Raw genomic sequence first — 14,979 nt, 5'->3', positions numbered from 1 at the left:
TGTCACGCAGAACTTAAGTGTCAGGTCAGGTTGGTAAACAAAGACACACCTGATTGTGGAGTTCGACTTTAACAATAAATGAATACTTTCTGTGAGTGGGAAGAGCTTCTTTAAATCGGTGTTCTTGGTTAATACAGTAGACACAGTGAGTTGTTTACTTGAACTACTTTGACATGCTTTCGTTTTCTTTGTAGCTCACAATTATGAAAGTATGTTTGTGAAATCAAATATTATATAACTGGGCCATACACGCTGTGACTAACTCTAAAGGAGTCCTAAAAAGATCCCATGCACTAACAGATTAAATGTTGCCACCCTTGCTCGTGGTACCTGAATTAGTAGTTGATTAAATGTTGTGACCAAGTTATAACACAGCCACTCACCACTGTAGCTCCAGTTAATTGCAGCAGTTAAATACTTCTCTACTACCCAGATGTAAACAAACACAGTCGATAGATAGCATCTCATAGCGCAGCAAGGTTTACAGTGTTTTGTGTTGGAAAACAGACATGAAATTGTCTATATCAGGTTATATGGTGTGTAACTTCTCAAGTGGAGCGATGAATAACCAGCACAGGCATGTGAATGTTGGAAGGGTGGTTGTGCTAGCTCTGCTTATGTTAACCAAACTTGGCCCAGAGATTTGACATTATTTACCCGCAGACTCTGTTACCCTGTGTTTAGCTTTAGTAATTGAATTGTGATCAGTTTTTGCTGTTTTCTGAGTTTCATCTAGTCAGAACTTGAATTTCCATCTTATACATGCTTCTGAACATCCCTCGTCAAAACACTACCAACTCTAACTCGGTGAAACACTTGGTGAAAGTGAAAATGGATAAATCTAATTTTCAACTCCCTTTTTTGTAATTAGGTTCAGGTATGTGGATTAAACAAAGTAGCAAAGTCATTGTCATTGTAGTAGATGCACCAGATGTTTCTGTGAGAGCAGTACCAAAAGTGTCAGATGCTCTCAGCATGTGAGTGTGAAGTAATTTAACAGTGATTAGAGCAGCAGTGACAGCTGGAAACCTCTGCCTGCATGAACGCACGTAAAGGAAATGCATTGTGCTGCAGGCCAATAAACACACACCATGAGCCAAAAGTGAGGACCATTAGATGAGTATCTGTTATGACATTAAGAGTACATGTGGACTTTTATGAATACAAAAGTTTACAGAAGGGATTTTTTTTGTTAAATGATAAGGGCTGTAGTGCCTGCGTCATCTCTGTCAACTACCTCCGGCTACAAATCAAAGCCTGAAACACCTTCCTGTATCTGTCGGAACGGAGCTTTAAATATGCTACGTGCATTCATTTGTATTTACATGTTACACACATTTATCACTCTGGCTACACAGTCTACCTCCCTGACGCACATCTATCACATACACAAATAGGACCAATTAACCCATGTCATTGGACCCAGCTCAAATAGAGAAAAAAAAACTTAAAACATTCCAGGAAAAATATAGATAAAATCATGGTATGTATTGTTAAAAAAAAAAACATTCAGAACAAAAAGACCCCCCAAAAAACATGAAAAGACTGCAGAGATTTTAAGCTCTGTGAAAATCTGAGAACATTTCCTATTGTCACACTAATCCCAAACAGTTCTGCCAGTATACACACAACTGTATTAATCTCCTGTAGAGAAATTTCCAACAAAATGTGGATTTTTGCAGTGGGAGGTGACATGTCAGAGAAATATAAAAGACAGAACCAAAACGGCTTAGTGGTTTCAAACAAGACAGTGGATTTTGAATTTGCCTAATCTGTTGCATATTTATGTTTTCCGGAGTAGTGCTTTATTAAAACGCTCTGTGCAGCAGGGACATTTGTGTCTCTTTTGAATGATTACTTGAAACCATTTAGGAGATATTCAATAAGAAAAAGACATATGTAAACCATCTTTTAAAACAAGCCTGCACACAGTACTGTAAAGTCAGACATATTCTTTACTCTTCTGATAAAAAAAAAAGTTCATAACCCTTTTATTTCATACAGTATCGGGTTTAATTGCTTTGTTTTGTAAATGTCGTCTTTTAAATGAGGATTTATCTGAGAGCAGAAGCCAATAAAACCTCAGAGGGGTGTGGTTGGTGACCCATTTTACCAGCAGTAACACATGCCATGAGAGCTACTGTATGTTGTTTAGCTGCTCGGGGAAAAGCTGGAAGATTGAGACTTTCGCAAAACCAACTATCGATCTTTTATATATATAAAAGGTCAGCATTTGGAAGGTGTCTCGGGTAAGATTTGATTTGTAGCTGGAATAAAAACTGCAGAGATGAAGCACTCACCACTGGCCTTTTTTACTTTCAGTTAATCTCCTGTTGCAAAAAATGCCAATGTATTGTTATTTTCATTACAGATTAATATCTAGAAATCAGCATTGTTGGCTTGCTCTAATGTACTCTAATTATCACATTGGATAGCTTACAATTTGCATCCTTGGCTCTTGGTGTGTATTTTTTGGCCTGTTCAGTGCATTTCCTTTACGCACATCCATGCAGGCAGAGGTTTCCAGCTGCCACTGCTACTATAAATGTTACATTACTTCACACTCACATGCTGAGAGCGTCTGACACTCCCTGTACCCTCACCCCGGAAACATCTGCTACATTAATGACTTTATGATTACTATATAAAAACAAGTATAATCATACTAGAACCCTGTTTCAAAGAATGAAAGTTCAATGTGGGGCTCCATGTACTTAAATTTCACTTTTATTTTTACCAGTTGAGATAGATCAGTATGTAGGGTCATGACCGATACTAACTGCATGCAAGTTAAGATCATGGAGCTTATTTTATTACTAGTTCAAGCATGAGGAGATTAGTTATGTAATAGTCAAGTTGATAGTCAAGACAATATGATTATCATGTGGCACAAAGGAGACAAGTACATGTGGGAAAACTGGCTCTGCAGATTTGTCTCTGAACACTTAATATGATTTCTTGTAAACTTAGAATGGCATTTGCCCTACTTCTTTACATTTATAGCTTGTTATTGTAATTTTTCACATTTGCCTCTGTTAATATAGCCAATGTAGAGGCCTACTGAGAACAGTGAAATGCTCCAGGTTTGTACTATGTTCACTGCTCTAAGCCTTACAACGTTAAAGAGAACATACTCCCTGATGGTAGAGATTTTTTTTTCACCTGAGCCAGTCAAGACATTAAAACAAATAGAATTTTTAAGTTCTCATCATTTCAACTCATGCCAGGAAAAGAACATCAAATACCCTCTACAACTTCACCCACCCACTGCCATGTGGTTTTCACATCTGCTCAGCCCGCTGTCACACTGCTGAGGGCTATGCTTCCCCTCTGAATGTGTCTGAGTTGTAAGCTTCCTGCAGGCAAACATGACCAACTTCTGGAAGGTGCTTTCAGCTGCGTGGAACAGTCTTGCCTGTACGTGTGTGAACACTGCATGCAGGTCTCCATGTGCTCTCAGACATTTAAGACCAGTGTAAACAGCATGTCACAACCAGCTACACAATGTTCTCCACGCAGAGAATGTAAGAGTTTCATTAGCATGTCCACTCTATGCTCATGTACACACAAGGAGCTAATACAGACTGCAAAGGCCTTCCATTGTTTGTCTGTGCAGTATCTATTCTTAGTGCTATTATATTATGTTTTTGTTGTGTCCACATGCTGCCTGGGAAAATAAAAGCTAGCTTAATGCCACAGCTTTGGAGTTGAGTCATAAAACCTTGAGGCTGGTTAAGTTTTGAGTCACTCCAGTTGCTAACATTATAGTTAGCTTGCTAAAATCTGCCTCCCAAGTAAGCTAACTTTAGCATCATAATAACTCTTTGTTGAGCATCCTGAAAAATTTAGTTTGCTGCTCTTTCTTGCATTTACTGGATAATTTTTAAAAAGCTAAACACATGATCGGTGACACTTCTTTTGACATCCTGGCAGTAACTGTTGCTGAAGAAGAAGGCAGTTGAACATGCATGTAGGTGATCACACATGCCAGTCCTTGCTCGATACTGAATGAATCATTAGGGCCATATACTAAAAAATAATGGAAAAAAATAAAACATCCTTTTATCAATAAATGAATCCCAGTCTCTTCTCCATCTTCTGAGTCCTAATTTAGTGAATACTATGAGTCCAGGTCCATGTCAAGTCAGAAGTGGATTTTGAACAGTCAGTTTGAAGCCCTTGGATCGGAATTATTGCAGTATCTGATTTGCTTGAGCCAGAAATGACCATATTTGGACAAAATATCCATGTTGTGTGCTGACAAAAATAAGTGCTTTTAAAAGCATAAACTATAGGACAGTAGACTTCTTTCTGTGGAAGATTCAGGACATCAAGTTGTACTCAACAGGTACAGTAAAGTAGTTTAAACAGTGATAATGACTTGTGCCACATAAGCAGTTTAACCTGCATTCACACAGAGATAGTTACTTAATGCACTTTGGCCTACTCCCTAAACCTCAGTCTGTAACTCAAATGTATATCTCAGGCTCCATCTGAGACCCCGGCAAGCTGGAACATGAAACACTGAGTACACAAAGTTCAAGCCAAACTGTTCTTTTCTTATCAGTTGAACTGCCTTAAAAAACTGACCCCACACTGCACCTTCTTATCAATACAGTTCAGTGTGACGTGCACAGGGGTTAAAGAGCAGTGGGTTTACAGCAACTGCAGCAGCTTTACATCATGAGGATAAGTCTGATCTCATAGGTTATGTAATAATGAGGTGCGAGGTGAGGTGCATGATTAACGATGTGTTAACGACAAGTTAAAGAGCAGTGTTGTTATACTGTATACAAGGCATTTTTTAGCTTATCTAAATCTATTTTATGGGTCATACTTGAGACCATTTTTCAAGTGATAAACCTCTGAATAAACCCCACTCTGTGATTCTTTGTCACTCGCTTGCAAGAAATGAGGGTCTGTTTGTGGAGAGCACTGATTTTCTAAATTTTTATGCTCTCAGGACAAAATGTTCCCTGCAGTACTGACAACAAGGAAGTTACAAATTATGTATCTGTGTTGAAGAGGCAGTGACAAACAAACACATTTTATTAGACAGATTGTGAAGGCACCTCTTGTTGCCAGGAAACACTTGACTTGAGTCTTGACCCCTGTGTTTCTATTTGCCTTTAAGTTAGCAGCTCTTTTTTGAGGTTGGCTGCCATCTAATGGTCTCTTGCAGTACACACAGGCTTAAATATTTTGAAAGGGAGGTTTTCTATGATCTGCTGCCATCCACAGTAGTTCAAAGATAATTACATAACACATGATAATAAATAACCACACTTATATTTAAAACAGTTTTGATTAAAAAAATATCAAATCATTTGAAAGCAATTATTAAAAAGATGCAGCCTTGTGATATTATGTGATATGACAACACATATGTTGCTCCCCTGTTGAGTCTTAAAAAGTATTTCTCAGTTCAATGATATGAGATGCGTTCCTTCAAATGATGGTGGTTAAAACACTCCAGACACAGAAGTCACAGTCCTTGACACAGTGGTTACTTGTTCCACTTGTTCCACTTGTTCCAAGACAGCTAAAGACCCAGCTCTTTAGGAAACACTATGCACTTAGCTAGACTGTGTCTTCCAGCTACGTCCTGTCGTCCTGCTCTACTCTGGGAATCTGTGTTCAGCTCTTGAGTGAACCAGCTTTGGTAATTATTGTGGTGATGACAAGTTAATTGTTGATGATGATAATAGAAGGTCTTAAGTTGTTTGGTTGCTTCATTGTAGATGTTCCTTATTTTACTATAAAAAAAAAGAAAAGAAAATCCTTATTTACTTTTGTGCATTGCCTTTACACTGCTTGGCAGTACCTGCATCCAAATGGACTTGAAGCACTTTTTACTCTTACTGATCTTGTTTCCTCTTGTCTAGATCTTTGCTCGTGTTGTTCTTGTTCTCGTATGTACGTCGCTTTGGATAAAAGCGTCTGCTAAATGACATTGTAACATTGTAACATTGTAAAACTCCAAGTCACAACCCTTTGCTGTGTGCCATCCCCCTCTCTCTTCTCCCCATGTTTCCTGTCTCTTTTCAGCTGCCCTATCAATAAAGCCAACATTCTCCAATGACTTCCCTAAAAGAGACAAGAATGTTGTTAAATCACAAGTTTGTCATCCTTTGCATTAAACATGGCTGCCTGTCACTCTTGCCCAGACCACACCCACCAAATCTATAAACCTCCACCCTGTAGGCCTCTGTCACCCTCTTTCCCTCCACACTGCTTCAGGCAAACAAATAAAACACCCTTATTTGCTTTGATTTATACCAGATACTTGACTAAAACTGAGTTGTTTAAAGATTGTAAAACTGAAAATGAGTTTTTTTTACTATCCCTTTTGAATGTTTAGATTTGCAATGTATCCCTTTGATTTTCTTTAGATTTAATCATCCACACCCATCCAAATACCAATGTAAGAAGACTGAGAGCATCTCTGGGACTCTGAGATGTCTAAATGTGCACTGCACCACATGTTTCAATGTACCAACGCCACCCCAGGAACATAGATTTTTCAGATGTCTGTAACACAATAACACTTATGCTCTTACTGAAGTTTTGAGACCTCATCAACAGAAGGCACTAATGGATTCACTAGACTATAGTTCTTCAGTTTTTGTTTTAATGGTGCATGCAGATGATATTCAAGAAGAAAATACAAATCACATCAAATGATCAGGGAAAAATCGAAGAGAACAAAGTGTTCTCTAATGCAAATCATTCTTAAGTACTAGTAGTTCCATTCTAGCATTATCCAAGCACAACTTTTGTTGTTGTTTCCTTTCTAAGTCTTCGTATTTCTCACTTTTGTTTGTTGTCATTGCATGCATTTACAAGTGAACAAGTATCCTAGGCATGATGGTCATGTCCCGGTTTTGAGAAAGCCTACTGGAGTACCCTGATATAAACCAGTTGACTGTGGCTTGTCAACACCTTTTCTAAGTCCCTGAACATTCTTTGTTGGTACAGGTGCAGCTTCACCCAGGTGTTCAGAAACCTGCATTCTGTCACGATCATGATCATGTGTCAGAGATGGGCTTCTCATCCTCTAAGTGAACATTGTATTCCAAATAACATCTAAACCAGGTTACAGAAGGGCATATGATTACACTCATTGCAGCTTCTCTGTTCTGTCTGTTAATAGCTGAGGGAGCAATGCCCCAACTGGACAGCAGGTGTGCTCTTAAGCACTGCAGCACACAACCCTCCGCAGTGCAATCATGTCTGTGTGTGTAAATGTGTGTGTGCATGCATCATGTGCGCCTGCCAGCTTGGCCACTGCTGCTCCTGCCACTCTGGAGGAGCAGGGGGAGAGAGAGGGAGAACACTGGAGGAGTGGAGGGAGAAAGAGAGGAAGGGGGATAGAGAGACAGAAACAGAGAGGGAGAGAGAGAGAGAGAGAGAGAGAGAGAGAGAGAGAGAGGGAGTCCAGGCCCAAATAAAGCCATGGGGGCCGGGGCAGGGATGGGCCCCTTTTTGCTATAAATACGCTGGCCGCCTGGAGGCTCGGGTTTGGTGGTTGGGGCTTGGGACCGGCGACGACCACTGCTGCAGCAGACTTCCTCAGGGGATTCTCCTCCGCATACTCATCATCCTCATCCTGGTCATCAGTGATCTGGACAGCAAGGATGCCTCGCGTGGACGTAGACCTCAAACTGGACTTTAAGGATGTCCTCTTCAGACCTAAGAGGAGCAGCCTGAAGAGTCGCTCAGAGGTACGCACTATTAAATATTTGATATTGAGATGAAATATTAAAAATACACTTCAAATCAAACATCAGACTTGGACATTTCTCTGGAGGAGAGGAGCCAGGTTTCTGTTGCATTCAGGAGGTACACCTACACTTAAAGCAGTATTGTGAGTGACGCAACAGTCTGGATATGTTAACTATTTATACATGAGGTTAGACAGTGGAGTGGCAGGCAATTTGGGCCTACAAACCCTGTGTACTTAATATGTGACATCATGATTAAAGATGCAGGGCAAGCTTGTTTAATTAAAGAGCAGCAGTGAGCAGCTATGACATTAATTAACTATAATGTCTCTCTAAAGCTGAAAAGCACACCATCAGGTTAAGTCTGTATTCGTGCCTCTCCTTGTTGTCTTGTTACATGCAAGCCAGTAGGTGTGCTCTGCAACAAAATGAGCACGAAACAGTGGAGTGACCTTCTTAAAGGTGACAGAAAACAAGATCAGCCTGCGCCAGACAGAGACAAGGAACAACAACTGTCCAAAAACAAAAAAAGGAGAGTAAGAGATAAAAACAGTGATTTTAATCAGGATGGAGTTGGTTTAGTCATCACTTATTCTCATTATAATCAGAGATAAGAGTCAATAGTTTTTCCACCACTGATTTTGCTCTCCAGGACAACACAGCCCTCCCCTTCTTGTTTTATTCTTGCAGCTCACTCAACTTAACTAAGTTTCACTAGATTGGGAGTCGATATTGTGATACTTTGGTGGTATTAGATCTGATTTGGAAGGTAGAAGGGGGAGGGAATTGGCTTCTGAGAGGTTGCATGTAACATGAGACACCAGAGACTTCTCAGAAAACCTGAGTAAAAATAGTCCTGTGTGGTACGTTCAACCTTAGCACATGCCACTGAATGATCGTGATAACATAAGATATATATGTACACTGACGCAGATGACACTACTGAGAACAGCTGGTACTTAAGCATGTAACTTACCTCTTATCACAACACATTATTTTCTTGAAACTAGAAAAACCACACAGAAGTTCCAATAGTCACACTTAAGATGTGGTACCTTTACTGCACCATGTCAGTATACTGCAGCCAAATTTAATGACCCATTACAAAAGCATCCATGTGATGACATTCTGCTCTAAGCTTACCAGACATACCTTAAGTTGTTTACGAGACAGATGGGTGTCTATAATCTACAGGCAAGATAAACTACATTAATAATGAAGGCCCACATGCGAAGCTAGTTGGTAATCAAACACTGATGCAACACAACAGAGCAGAACCTACCTAGCTTTATAAGTGAATCCATTTGATCCGTGTGTCAAACTAGTGATGTTTACTGGTGACAACACTGATGACTCTTGCTGAGTCAGTGTGTAAAAGATGAGGCCTGTATTGATTTGCTGCTGTGAGGCGACAGGTATGCATGACTGGGCTCTCCTCCCACACCATCCATACTTCTTACACCACTTTCCTCTTTCTCTTGCTATTGTAAGTTATACTTCATTTTTGCTGTGGCTCTGAAAATCATCCTTGCGTGAAAGGTAAAGCACACTTTGTGCATTAGCCTTTTTCTACTCTGAGGTCATGCATAATACATTTCTAGACTTAAAAAACCTTATTCAGCAATATCAAGGTCTAAGAAAATGTAATCATTTGAGTTTAAGGATTGTTTTCTGCCTAACGTTTTATTTGAACTTACTTTTAAAGTAGTTTGCCATTATGAACCTCTTAATACCTTCCGCCTATAGCTTCCATACATCAAAATTGAGTGTTCAGTAAGTAGAAATGCTTGAGAATATGTTTTTTAATTGAGCAAGGGTGCTGTTTGTTTTTTTCCGAATTGCTTGAGACTTTAACATGGTATTTATAAGAAAAAACATGTTACTTCTTCTATGTGAGCAACTTAAAAGAAACTTGTCAAAAATGTACAAACTTTACTCATGCTAAGAAGCTAATGTTACAGTGCTTGGCCCACGTAGCTTATCACATTACTGCTTGACTGTCTACTGGATCTAAATGATTCAGTGGATCCCGTGATCATTTTGCTCACCTGTGACCATGGTCACAGGTGAGCAAAATGAGCTGCTTAATTTTTCAAGAAAATCTGCAGTATACCTTAAACAGCAGTTTCTGTAAAAAATAACTCACTGCTCAGATTAGAAAGTGAGCCATATATGACATTGAAACTATATCCAGAATAACTCACTTCTTTTCCTCCTCAGGTGGACCTTCAGAGGACCTTCACATTCCGCAACTCCAAACAGACATACAATGGCATCCCCATCATTGCTGCCAACATGGACACCACAGGGACCTTTGAGATGGCACAGGTCCTTAGCAAAGTGAGTCAACAAAACAACCAAGATGAAAAATAAATAAAAGTGCCATGTGTTTGTGCATTTCTCTCTGTGAGGCTACCAAGATCACTATTTTGCAAGCAAAATGTATTTGCAAGTTTTTGACACAGAAGCATTTGTTAGCATGTTGGATGTTGCTTGTTTTTTTAAATTTCACTTATTTATGCAGGAATTTGCCATGAACTGTGTAATATAGCGTTTATAATATTTTTTCTTGACTTTAATAAACCATAATTTAAATTGCTCTATCTCTCCATCTCTTTAGCACACCCTCTTCACAACCATCCATAAACACTACTCTGTAGATGACTGGAAAAACTTTGCTGTTAATCATCCAGACTGTATAGAGGTAATATTACCAATGTTTACCCTCATAAAGTAGCTGTTTCCTCAGTGGACTTGCACACAATTTTGTCCTTTTATTCACAGCATGTAGCTGCCAGCTCAGGCAGCGGGAAAGCAGATCTTGAGAAGCTGTGTGCAATAGTGGACGCTGTCCCTGCCCTCAAGTACATCTGCCTGGATGTAGCCAACGGCTATTCAGAGTACTTTGTGGAGTATGTCAAAACAGTCAGAGAGAAATTTCCTAAACACACCATCATGGTAAGTGATGTGGCTTGGGTTACAGATGTTTCATAATTGATGTGCTGAAAGAATGTGCCTTATGGAGCAATGCTGTCTGTGTTATAGGCTGGTAACGTGGTGACCGGGGAGATGGTGGAGGAGCTCATCCTCTCTGGTGCTGACATCATTAAAGTGGGAATCGGGCCAGGTGGGTAGATCGCCTGTCTGTGAGTGCTTATTTTAATGTCAAAACAAAACTTCACAGACTTCACATAATATCACAGACACAAGTGAGACGGCAGACACGCATGTTCATGCATACATTAGTTGGAAAGACAAAGACTTTCTGCTGAAGTCCAAGTCTTAGGTTGCTCAAAATATAGTCAACAAATTTGTAAATGATAGGTTTGGGGACAGACATTCTTAATGTGTGATCTGTGTTGCAGGGTCTGTGTGTACAACAAGAATCAAGACAGGAGTAGGCTACCCACAACTCAGCGCTGTAATAGAGTGTGCAGACTCAGCCCATGGACTCAAAGGACACATCATCTCTGTAAGACCCACATGGTGACATCATAGATACTTTATGCTTATTAGCTAAAAAAAAAAAATGATAAGAGAGTTCAGCTGTGTAGTTTGCTCTCAGTTATGTTGGACTTTAAATACCCTAATAAGCCATAAGCCAACCAGGTCAGAGTTCATAGTCCAAACAAACATTATTCCTTAAAAATTATAAAATCTGAATCAGAATGTAAGCCTGAATAAAATTAATATTTATCTGTGATTCAAACACATTTATCTGCATGTTTTTGCTATTTTTTATTTGCTTTAAATTCAGAGTAGGTCCTTGATATTCTGTTTCAGAAGCATAAAACAGTTTTAATATTGATAATGCTAAAGTTGGGTTGCAGCCAGTAGAGGGCATCCTCAATCTTTGGAGGCTGATTGAAGAATAACAAACTTTCTGAGGTTCTGACGTTTTCTGACTCACTGTGCAGCATTTTAATTAACTTGTGTTTTTTCTCTGTACAGGACGGTGGCTGCAGTTGCCCAGGAGATGTAGCAAAGGCCTTTGGTTCGGTTCAACCCACAACTATTGCTTCTTTTCATCCTTAAAATGAGTCACATATTGGGTTGTGTATGACTGCAAAAATCGAACTCAACACGACTTTCTGCCTTTTCCTTCTCAGGTGCAGGGGCTGACTTTGTGATGATGGGAGGAATGCTCGCGGGCCATGATCAATGCACAGGAGAGGTCATCGAGAAGAACGGCAAGAAATACAAACTCTTCTATGGCATGAGCTCTGACACAGCCATGAAGAAATATGTGGGTGGAGTTGCTGAGTATAGGTATGTGACTTATATCAGTTAAAACATTTGGAAATTAGTATTTTTGAAGAATTAAAAAACACAAAAGTTTGTTTTCTAAAATCTCGGTGGAAATTCTTGAAGACTTTTTAGAGTGCTCCATGATCCCATTAGCACTAAAGTTTACTTATTTGTTACATTTGAATGGTGGATCCACAATTTTAGAAAGGAGCCACATATCGTGCGCATGCTTACCATACATGTGCATACGTAACAGGTGCGCTCTGTCACTACTAACACTGGCACTACACCACTGCATACAACACTGTCCAGCAAGCAAACTGTTCATGCTGGAGCTGAGGGGTCCAAAATAGTCACGTTTACCTTCTTCAATATTATAATCTCTGTTCTTTTGCTTTATAATTTCACTCTGCGTCAGGTGAATGGGTAACCTGTGTGTTTGGTGCGTTCACAGCAGGTTTCAGGGCTTAAAGAATAAAATATGGCCCCACTTTGAGACTCATCATGGGGAAAAATACAACAGCTGTTTATGTAAAAACATATTTCATTAAATGTGAAAATTGAGAAAATGTACTTGTACTTTATTTGTGCTAATTCAAAGGGAAAATTTTGGAGTTGTCATTATTTTTGGTTATTATGTTATGATTTTACTGGTTCGGCCCACTTGAGATCAACTTGGGCTGTGGTCCCTGAACTGACATGAGTTTGAAGCCCTGGCTTACACTATATATTGGTGTAGCTCAAATGTCAGCGGGTGTATCTTATTCCTCCAGCTAAGTTAGCTCATATAGCAACTGGTGTAGCTCATCCTGTCTGTTGTGGTAGCTCAAACTTTCAACTGGTGTGGCTCATTCTGCCAGCTGGGGAGGCTTATTTTGAGGACTGGGTAGCTTAATCCATCAGTTGGGGTAGCTCATTCTTCCAGCTGGGTTTGCTAAGTCTTTTGGCTAAAGTTGTTCATTCTGCCGGCCTGGATTGCTCATTTGTTTACAGGGATAGCCTTCTCTGAGGTAGTTAATTCTGTCAGTTGGGTCAGCATATACTGCCAAACATTGTAGCTCAGACTGCCAGGTAAGTGGGCTCATTCTGGCTGCCCAGTAGTTCATCTGGTGGTCAGGTTTTCTCATTTTGTCAGTAGCAGTAGCTCAAAACGTCAACTAGTGAAGTTCATTTTGTCACTTAGGATAGCACATTCTGTCAGGTTTGGCAGCTTATTTTTTTCAGATTGTGTAACTCGTTCTGTCAAGTAGAATAATGACTACCACTATAAATGTTGGTTAAAAAAAAAAGCTCTCATTGTCAGGTGAATAACACCCCCCCAAAAATATCCTTTGTTAATGTAAGTGAAAGAAAGGTATGCCATCCTGTCAGGTAGAGGTGTTTATTTGGTAAAGTAGAAAACATCTATTAAAAGTTCCTTCTACCACTAAAAATGTTTAAGGTAGGTCATTCTGCCGAGCAGGGCTGCTCATTCTGTGAGGGAAAATACTTGTAAGAATGAATGACAACCATCAATTTGTTATCCAAAGAAATATTTGCTTATTTATGTCCTTTGTTTGCTTCCAAGATAGTGCCAGTCAACAGTATGCTAATTCAGAGGCTCAAACTCAGTGTTAGTCATGTATTATACTGGGTTTCAGCCAGTAGAGGGTGCACTTCAACAGAAAATTGGCTGCATTCCTACTCACTTCTCTCTCTGCTATCAGGGCATCTGAAGGGAGAACAGTGGAGGTTCCATACAGAGGTGATGTTGAGAATACTGTCCGCGATGTGTTGGGGGGTCTCCGCTCCACCTGCACCTACGTCGGCGCAGCCAAGCTGAAAGAGCTGAGCAGGAGAACCACCTTCATACGAGTCACACAGCAGTCCAGCCAAATGTTCACTTAGCAGGGTGTGTGCATTCTACACAGGTTGCATGATATGCAGATTTTTAGACGTGCAATTGTAAGACATGGAAGAAGAAGAAGACGCACCCACACCCACAGAGACACCTCTACATGAGCACCCAACCTGTTTCTCTCAGGATATGTTCTGCCAGATAGCTGTTTATCTCCTGCTGGTTGTGATTGAAGTTTAACTTGAAACATTTTCCCAGAAGACTGACAGTGCTTTAATCAACTTGAGCCTGCGGCGAGTGCGTTTACATGCTTACATAAATGCAAATATAAAAAAGAATGTTGCCTACACAGTGCATGTAAACACACTCAGCAGGAGGGAATGTTATTTCTGTGATGATCATTTGGGGAAAAACTGCAGAACTGTATGTTGGAATGAATGTGCTTATCAATATGCAAGATCCAGAGAAGTGACTCTGTAACTGTCAGTGGAGAAATCATGTTGCAATAAACTGCATGCAGGACCCCCTGCTACTTTCATTATCAGTGTTGATCAATGTGTGAAATTCTCTTTAATGCTTTTTGCTGTCATTAATCTTACATTGAGACACATCAAACACATGACATATTTGCAATACTACTCATTTTACCTTTTTGTGCATGTGAAGACATCACATGTTCTTTCAGCAAGAAACTTTAGAAAAACTCATATTAAGCTATAACACATTACATGAACATATATGAAATACTGTAAAAGCAGCACTTGCTTATTTTTTGTTATTGCAAGGACAGAAACATGATTCACTCAGTGGGATTAATGTTTCTCCCTTTTTGGTGTTGGGTTTTTGTCAAAACTTCTCAGATGTCAGGATATTAGAATACGTGGGACAGGGTTTCCTTTGTTTTTGAAAGCCAGCATTGACACTGCTGACCTTACATTCAGTGAGGCTGTGCAGCAAACCCTTACTAAAGCATATTGAAAATGGGCAAAAAACTAAACACTACCTCTGTCATAGCAGTTTTTAACATTGTGTTGGTGGTGTCCTAACAAAGCGTTACATGTTGTGGAACAAAAAGCAGAGAAGGGGATGCTGCTCAGAGTCATGACCTTTCAGCAGGGGATAGTTATATCCCGCAAATTATGTACACAACATGGTGTTTAATTGCCTGCT

At 39.8% G+C, this 14,979-nt stretch overlaps 1 protein-coding gene across 1 annotated transcript; it reads left to right on the top strand.

Annotated features, from left to right (window-relative positions):
- Positions 1–7,419: 7,419 nt before the first annotated feature.
- On the top strand, positions 7,420–14,360 carry gmpr (guanosine monophosphate reductase). The gene is made up of 9 exons (XM_034705111.1): positions 7,420–7,724; positions 9,945–10,064; positions 10,345–10,428; positions 10,509–10,682; positions 10,770–10,851; positions 11,090–11,196; positions 11,676–11,718; positions 11,834–11,993; positions 13,679–14,360. Exons 1-9 carry the CDS (start codon positions 7,638–7,640, stop codon positions 13,857–13,859), a joined length of 1,038 nt encoding a protein of 345 aa, XP_034561002.1. The 5' UTR covers positions 7,420–7,637; the 3' UTR covers positions 13,860–14,360.
- Positions 14,361–14,979: the final 619 nt, after the last annotated feature.

This window comes from Notolabrus celidotus, chromosome 16 (genome assembly GCF_009762535.1).
Source record: "Notolabrus celidotus isolate fNotCel1 chromosome 16, fNotCel1.pri, whole genome shotgun sequence".
Classification (NCBI taxonomy): domain Eukaryota; kingdom Metazoa; phylum Chordata; class Actinopteri; order Labriformes; family Labridae; genus Notolabrus; species Notolabrus celidotus.
The sequence above is the reverse complement of the archived record's forward strand: the minus strand, read 5'-3'. Positions and strand labels throughout refer to the sequence as shown.

Bases quoted from the DNA above. Each gene is read 5' to 3' on its own strand.
- gmpr (XM_034705111.1), top strand. From the start codon at position 7,638: ATGCCTCGCGTGGACGTAGACCTCAAACTGGACTTTAAGGATGTCCTC. The intron at 10,852-11,089 runs GTGGGTAGATCG...TCTGTGTTGCAG, and splicing joins TAAAGTGGGAATCGGGCCAG to GGTCTGTGTGTACAACAAGA. The intron at 11,719-11,833 runs GTTCGGTTCAAC...TTTCCTTCTCAG, and splicing joins AGATGTAGCAAAGGCCTTTG to GTGCAGGGGCTGACTTTGTG.